Here is an 8,771-nt window from a genome sequence, read left to right as displayed (position 1 = left end):
TCCTGACCGAATAGTCTCAGAGTAAATCTTTACTAATATTTACTGACCTTTAAGATAGTCTGTCTGTTACCGGAATTGCCTGCCTAAGGGCTACATGTGTATCCAAAACTGAATAAAAGGTTGGCAAGGCCTGGGCAGCAGTGGAAGTCCTTCCCCTTGCGTTGGGCTACCCCTCTGTCCCCCAATATTTCCAAATTATTATTTCTTGTCTCATCTCTGTCATTTGAGTGCGGCTTTTCTCCACATCCTGAATCCTGAACCATGCGGGTCGTGGATCACACACTAAGATATTTGCAAACCATGTATGAAAAATGATTACTATTCCACATTTATAAAGAACTTGTACAACCCAATAACAATAAAATCAAGAAGTGGTCTGGTTAAAAAATGGGCAGAGGAACTAAAAAGACATGTTTCCAAAAAAATATTCACACATTTAATAGGCATATGGAAAGTTGCTCAGCTTGACCAACCACCAGGGAAATGTAAATCAAAATCACCTTACACTTGTAAAAATGACCATTATCAACAAGAAGGATGATAACAAGTGTTGGTGAAGATTTGTGGAGGAAAACAAACCCTCCCGCATTGTTGGTGTGAGTGTAAACTGGTTCAGCCATCATGGTTAACAGTATGGAGGTCCCTCAAAAATTAAAAAGATATGCCTTGACCGTTTTGGCTCAGTGGATAGAGCGTACGCCTGGGGACTGAAGGGTTCCAGGTTTGATTCCAGTCAAGGACATGTACCTCGGTTGTGGGCACATCCCCAGGAGGAGGTGTGCAGGAGGCAGCTGATCAATGTTTCTCTCTCATCATGGATGTTTCTAACTCTCTATCCCTCTCCCTTCCTCTCTGAAATCAATAAAGATATGTTTTTAAAAAATTAAAAAGATACTTTTAGGTTGAAGACAAACCAACAAAAAGATCATTGGTGTAGCCTAGGTGTGCTCACTTAGGGAGAGAACGTGTAAAGCAAGTAATACACTTAGTGGCAGGAAATGGGAAAGGGGTAAACATCCCAATGGATCCGGTGGTGGTGGTGGTAATGAGTCTGGCAGGGCAGCTCTAAAAACACCAAGTCAAAGAGAAGTCAAAGTATTCCTTTAAATTTTATGTAATCAAACAAAAGAAAATAATAGGCATATGGAAAGTTGCTCAACATGACCAATCATCAGTGAAATGCAAATAAAAGGAAAGAAAAAGAGCTAAACAAAGAGTTGTAGAGATTCTCTTTAAAGTCAATTGTTTTTTGTTTCACAGAAATGAGGTGTGGGGGGGGGGTGTCTATGTATGTTAAACCAGGAGAACGGGTTGCCACATGAAAGCAGGAATGAGTTCTTGAGGTGCTTGAGGGCTTCAAAATGTGTCCTCTTCATAAGTGCTGGTAAACAGTCTCAAGTATCACAAGCTACAGTTCAACAGGGCCTCTGACAGAATTTGGTCACCGGAGATGGGCAAGGCCAATTGATCCCATGGAGAGATGTGGCATCTAGAGAAAGTTGGCTGCTCCTGTGCCCAGAAAAGAGTTGCTGGGCTCTCTGAGCTTTTGTGGGGGTCCTTACTCTTGGCAGGACCTCTCTCTGGGAAGGTACACGAAGTTACAGGCCACATATATGGGGAAGACCACATCCTGGTTCTCCAGGTTTGCTACCTCTAGCTCTTCATCTTTTCCCAGGGAAAGCACCTGGTATTCTGTGTCCTGTCTGAGAACGGTTCTTCCAGCCCTGTCCAGGGAAACCAGGCACAGGCGGAAGGCAACCTTTCCCTGCCAGAGTAAGCTGCCCCCCAGGCCGTGGGGATTGTTCAGTGCACTGCGCCTGAAGGTGACCCGCCTGTTGGAGTAGCACACTACCAAGTCCCAGCTAAAGTGGAAGCCTGCCCACCGCCAGCTGCATGTCTCTTCCCTGTGGACCTGGTGCCCGCACCGCATGCTGTTCCGCTGGAAGTTGGACACGTGGACCTCAGTGGGCGGGAGACCCCTGGTTTGCTCAGCCTTGAGGAGGGCAAGCCACTGCTCTTTGTACACTGGGGTCAGCCACGTGGCGGGGATCAGTGCATCCTGGTCAATGATGCGTGCTGATGGCAGGTCACAGACTATGTAGGCCAGCCGCAGGTGCTGGAACACTGGCACGAAGGCTCTGCCCTGCGGGGTCTCCAAGAAAGGGGTGCCATCCAACTCCCTCTTGGACCTAGCAAACCACAAGTTGGCGTCGGACAATAAGGCTCTGCGGGGGCCCCTCCATGTTGGCTGCAGCTGCAAGTACATCCACTTTTTCAGCATTGTGTACACATCCATCTCCACTTCTATCACTAAGAGGTCTGAAGAGACAATGAGCTCTTCCATGATATCCAGGCTGATTTCTCGAATTAGTTCATCACCACGGTGAGTCATCAGGTTGTGCAGCAGCCACTGAAAGCACATGGTCCTGATGCTTGGGAGGCCGTAGCTCCCGGCAGAGTAGTAGTAGCTGCATACGGTCTGGACACTAAGCGTTTCCTCCATGATCTCCCCACACTGTTGAATCAGCTCGTCGAGCTGCAGCATGCTGGCCGTGGCCAGGATCCGGACCACTCGGCTGGGCTGAATGAGCACATAGTTTCTGTACAGAGAGCCTAAAGCCTCGTGCAGTGCCTCACGATCAATGTTGTCGTCAGGCATTTGCAACTCTATGGTATTCATGGTTGATTCCCTCCAAGCACCACTGAACATGCTAGCGAAGTAGCCTGACTGGCACAAGTAGACCCTGTGCAAGTTCCACACGTCCCCTAGTGCGCGGATCTGCACGTCACTGCCTTCACCCCTCAAGAAGAGTGCCTCGTAAACGGAACCTGAACTGTGTTTGGTGCGTTTCCGGCAGGGCTCTTGTTCGTGAGGCCTTCCTGAGTGGGCCTTCCTTTTGAAGCCACCCTGCCTGGGGGTGGGGCCGCCCTCGCCACTCTCCTCCTCCACCTCATCAACTACTGCCATGGCTCCCACTTCCTGCTCCTCCCCACCTGCACCGAGCTGCTCTGGAGCTTGGGCCCTCCAGAGACCTAGCAGACGACTGGTTAGCGCCCCCATGGCCCGTTTGTACCTCAGAGCACAAAGGATTCACGCCCTCTCAAGGTGAAGCTTCCACTCGCACTAGCTCAGCCCCGAGGACTTCTGGGTACAGTTGGCGCCTGCTCTCGCGCCTGCTCTCGCGCCTGCTCTCGCGCCTGCTCTCGCGCCTGCTAGGAAACAACGCGATAGTAGGGCATGCCCTACCAGGAAGACCACTCTGTGCACCTTCTCCTACTGTGGGGGTTGCCCTGTGGCGCCGTCACGCACTGATGATTTAATAGAGGCCTTTTTGCGTGAGTTTTCCTTCTACTTTCAAGAACACAATCCCGGTTTCCTTCCCCCCACCCCCGAAATATTTAGCGGTCTTTTAGAGGGAGAATGAAATCTTGATGCCAGCTTTGTCCTCTAGGCACGTCAATTTCCCGTATTAACTTCTTTCTTTTCTTCAAGATAAATCTGGGTTTTAATCACAATTTTGCCATGATGACAGTTTTCCGTCTCAAAATAAGAATAAAAATAGAATCAGTTTTGCTGTGGAGAGTAGAGATAATATATACAAAAAGCAGGACATGTATTAGATACTCAGCACACAATAAATTCTTTATATTAATGGGAAAATAAATATGCAGGATTTTTAAAGTTGCACAAAACATTTCATTGACTCTTATGATTGTTACATTATTCTGGTATATAATATATAAATTTTGGACTGAAATTTCATTTTTGCTGTTTTTCTTTTAAACTTGAATGATCATAATTGCATTTAAAAGACATGAAGTACTCTTCCACTTAGGTCATCCTTGTGGAACAATCACAAGTCCTGTCTCAGAATAGTAATATAGTTTGGCTTGAGCCTGTCAAGTCCCTCTCCTCATGGACATTGTGGCATTTTCACCATGGATATATGAAGCAAGCAAGCCATTGGTTCCTGAAAAAGCTATCTCTCCTCAGTGGGGTTGCCACCATCAGAGGATTTGAGTCTGTCACTACTGGGGCCATCTTCTTCACCTTAATGAGACAGCCTACAAACACACACACAAAACAAACAACAACAAAAAACAAGCATGGGCTAGCAGAGCAGAGACACAGAAAGACCAATAGTGTTTAGGGTATTTGAGGCCTATAATCAGATTTTCCAGTGACATTACCTAAATAAAGGCCAATTATTAGGTTCATTTGAGTTGAATTTCTATCACTCTCAATAAGACATGATAAGTTTTTTATTGTTTACACTAATAGAAGTCCCCAATTCCCTAACCCCCATGCCTGCTTCCACCCAGCGCTCACCCTCCCTTCCCTTGGCAAATACCACACTGTTGTCTGTGTCTACAGGTTATGCATATATGGTCTTTGCCTAATCCAAGCATGTCAAACTCACAGTCCGTGGGCCACGTTCAGCCCACACAAAAATGTTTGCGGCCAAGCCAATATAACAGTATGTAAGAAACATTTTTTTTTTAAATTCCATAACTTATTTTTGACAATATCCTGTTATACATAACTAGAGGCCAGGTGCATGAATTCATGCACGTGTGGGGTCCTTCAGCCTGACCTGTGGGATCGGGCCAGAACTGACTCTCTGACATCCCCTGAGGGGTCCTGGATTGGGAGAGGGTGTAGGCCAGGCTGAGGGACCTCAGCGATGCATGATTGGGGCGGAGGAGGGAAATGGGAGGTTGGCCAGCTGGGGTGGGACCATGAGAGGGCTCCAGGGTGTGTCTGGCCCATCTCACTCAGTCCCAATCAGCCGGACCCCAGCAGAAATCTAACCTGCCAGTCGACTGTCTGCCCCCTGGTGGTCAGTGCACGTCATAGCGAGCGGTTGAGCGGCCTTAGCATATCAGTAGCATATTAAGCTTTGATTGGTTGAACGGCTGACCGGATGACTGGACAGTTAGCATATTGGGCTTTTATTATATAGGATTATTAATAAGGAACTACAATGTTCACTAATGACTGATTACTATAATTGTGTTGCATTCATTTCCCTAACACATTTGCTCTCCACTAGTACTAGTAGTAAATATTTTAGCAGCCGATTGCTATGTCTTTAGTCTTGTACTAACTTGTTCGGTTTGTGCAACAGGAAATATTTCACTTTTGGAGAACAAGAAAAATATGTCTATTTGCATTATGCTTATTAATTTGTGCAGTTATTCAGTGTTTGATAAGTTAATGTTCAAGAAAAAATATGAATATTTATTAAAATGTTCTATTATTTTATGTTAATGATTACTCATTTATTTCAGCCTTTTTTACTCAGCATGTCTCTATCGAAAGAAACCTACATTTCTATGAAAATTGAAGCTTTTGTTTTTTTGTGGCCCACATAAACTAAACCTTGTTTATTTGGCCCATGTTAGCCTTTGAATGTAACATGCTTGGCCTAATCCCTTCACCACATTTCACCCAGTCCCCTTCACCCCGTTCGTTCCCTCTTGCAGCAGTCAGTCTATTCCATGTATCCATGCCTCTGTTTCTATTTTGTTCATTTGTTTATGTTGTTCACTAGATTCCATATATAAGTGAGATCATATGTTATTTCTCTTTCTCTGACTGGCTTATTTCACTTAGTATAATAATCTCCATCCATGTTGTTGCAAAAAGGAATAGCCCCATATTTTTTTTTTTGGCTGTGTAATATTCCATTGTGTAAGTGTACCAAAGCCGAGCGTTAGGGCTGTTTCCAGATCTTGGCAATTATAAATAACGCTGGTATGAACATAGGGGTACATATGTTAATTTGAATTGGTGTTTTGGGATTCTTAGGATATATTCCCATAAGTTGTGTCACTAGATCAAAAGGCAGTTCCATTTTTAATTTTTTGAGGAAACTCCATACTGTCTTCCACAGTGGCTGCACCAGTCTGCATTCCCACCAACAGTGCTCTAAGATGCCCTTTTATCCACATCCTAGCCATCACTTGTTTGCTGATTTATTGGTGATAGCCATTCTGGCAGGTGTGAGGTGATACCTCATTTTGGTATTAATTTGCCTCTCTTTGATGATTAGTGTTGGTTAGCATTTTTCCTATGTTTATTGGCCATCCGTATGTCCTCTTTTGAGAAGTGTCTCTTCAGGTCCTTTGCACATTGTTTAATCAGATTATTTGTCGTCCTGGTGTTGCATAAGTACATTATATATTTCAGAAATTAAGCCCTCAGCAGATGTATCTTTGTCAAATATGTTCTCCTATGCAGTGGCTTTCCTTTTCACTTTGTTGATGGTTTCCTTTCCTGTGTAGAAGCTTTTTAGTTTGATGTAGTCCTATTTGTTTATTTTTCCTTTGTTTCCTTTGTCCTAGATATATAGGCAAAAATATCACTATGAGACATGTCTGAGATTTTACTACCTATGATTTCTCCTAGGAATTTTATTATTTCACAATTTATATTGAAGTCTTTTTTTTTTTTTCTGGTCACTGACTTTGAGGGGTGACCTCCTTTTAAATCACAAATTACATTAGTGTGTATGTATCTGACACATATGGACATGTATAATATACTAATACATATTTCAGCATGAAAAAATGTTCAATGCAGATTCCAGACCCCACTCCCTCTTTTAATCTACATAGTTTAAAAAATGTATCTGTCTTAATTTTACTTCAGAGAAATATAAGAATTATTTGTTTCAAAAAAATTTCTAAACTTTATGGATTTTGTTATTACAACTATGTAATTTCTCCCAATTTAATTTAAGTTCTTAGAAGCTTTAAATTTTAGGTGGCAAGTTAACTACTTAGTATTTCTTAAATGAATAATACTTTGACATTTTTAAGGATATATTTCAAATAAAAAAAACAAGGTTTATTTAACTACTAGATTCAATTCTACCCTCTAGATTTTTCATATGAGGCAAATTTAGATTAATATTGTAGTATCTTGTTATTTTAAAATACCTAGATAGTTAATATTTTTTGTTATTTAATTCAGCAATGTTCTAAAGTCTTAAGTTACCAAAGGCTTTGAAAAACTATATTTCTGGCCAAAAGGCAGGGGGAGGGGATTTTAAAACTGCCACATTTTTCCTTAGAGATAACATGTAAGGTTTCTGTTGCTGCCACAGGCTTCTCTGCTTTTACAGGGAGAAGAGTGACTGGCCCTTTATCATAAATATATTATTACTGAAAAGCTTTACCACAAATTCTTTATTGTAGTTATTTTTATTATTTATGTTCTAACAACTTTAAGATTTTAAAGCCAATTACCATCCAAGGCATTTTCTTTTGGCAAATTTTGCAACAGAGCTAACTTATTGACTTTCAGTGGCTTCAATGCTAAAGTATTATTTTATTTTATTTTATTTTATTTTATTTTATTTTATTTTATTTTATTTTATGAAAATAGGAGTGCCTCCAAGACTTGGGTGGCAACCTTTGAATTGGTATATTATTGTTTTAAAATTACCTATTATAATGGAAATATTAATCCTATTGCCTAAATACAGCCTGTATATTTTTCTTGTGCATTTTTGCTGTCTTTTTAAAGAAAAAAACAGTCTGGTTTATTCTGTAGCTACTATATATTACATCTAGTAGTTTTTTGGTGCCATCTTTAGGGTGTGCTATGTATAATATCATGTCATCTGTGAATAATGGCAGTTTTCCTCCCTCCTTTCCAATTTGGATGCTTTCTATTTCTTCTTGTCTGACTGCTCTGGCTAGGACTTTCAGTACTATGTTGAATAAGAGTGGTGAAAGCAGACATTCCTGTTTTGTTTTTGATCATAAGAGAAATGCTTTTAGTTTTTGTCCATTGTGATATTGGTTGTAGATTTTTCATATATGGCTTTTATTATGTTGTGTTATAGTCCCTCCATTTCCACTTTGCTGAGAGTTTCTATCATAAATGTGTTCTAAATGTTATTATATACTATATACTTTTTCTTCCATCCATGAATATGATCATGTGATTTTCATCTTTCATTTTGTTTATGTGATGTATCACATTTATTGATTTGTGAATATTGTACCCACACTGCATCCTACTTGATCATGATGTGTGATCTTTCTGAGGTATTGCTGGATCTGGTTTGCTAATATCTTGTTAAGGATTTTTAGCATCTATTCTCATCAGAGATATTGGCCTATAATTTTCTTTCATTGTAGTGTCTTTATCTGGTTTTAGAATTAAGATAATGCTATCCTCATACAAAGAGCTTGGAAGCTTTTTCTCTTCTTGAATGTTGAATGTTTTGGAATAGGTTGAGGAGGGTAGGTGTTATTTCTTCCTTGAATGTTTGGTAAAATTTGCCTGTGAAGTCATCACAGGTTCAGGACTTTGGATTACTGGGATATGTTAATTATTGCTTCAATTTCATTAGTTATAATCAGTCTATTCAGGTTTTCTGAATCTTCCTGATTCAGTTTTGGAATATTGTATTTTTCTAGGTTTTTAACCATTTCGCTCAATTTGTCCAATTTGTTGGCATAGAATTGTTCACAATATTTTCTTAAGATCCTTTGTATTTCTGTGGTATCTGCTGTTATATCACTTCCTTCATTTCTGATTCTATGTATTTGTGTCCTGTCTTCTTTTTTTTCTTCAGGAGTCTAGTTAAAGGTTTGTCACTCTTGTTTAGCTTTTCAAAGAAACAGCTCTTGGCTTCATTGGTCTTTTGTATTGTTTTTAATTCTCTATGGCATTTATTTCTACGTTGACCGTCATTATTTACTTCCTTCTACTTACTCTGGGCACTTGTGTTGTGCTTTTTCTAGTTCTTATA

The 8,771-nt window shown here is 40.8% G+C and overlaps 1 protein-coding gene across 1 annotated transcript; it reads right to left on the bottom strand.

Moving 5' to 3' along the window:
• Positions 1-1,558: 1,558 nt before the first annotated feature.
• On the bottom strand, positions 1,559-3,061 carry LOC308510915 (germ cell-less protein-like 1; the record flags this gene model as incomplete). Its single annotated transcript, XM_081080987.1, has 1 exon — positions 1,559-3,061. One exon carries the CDS (start codon positions 3,059-3,061, stop codon positions 1,559-1,561), a length of 1,503 nt encoding a protein of 500 aa, XP_080937113.1.
• Between the last annotated feature and the right edge of the window lie 5,710 nt (positions 3,062-8,771).

The sequence above is a fragment of the Myotis nattereri genome, assembly GCF_964212035.1.
Source record: "Myotis nattereri genome assembly, chromosome: X".
Taxonomy (NCBI): Eukaryota; Metazoa; Chordata; class Mammalia; order Chiroptera; family Vespertilionidae; genus Myotis; species Myotis nattereri.
This window is presented reverse-complemented; position numbering and strand designations above follow the sequence as displayed.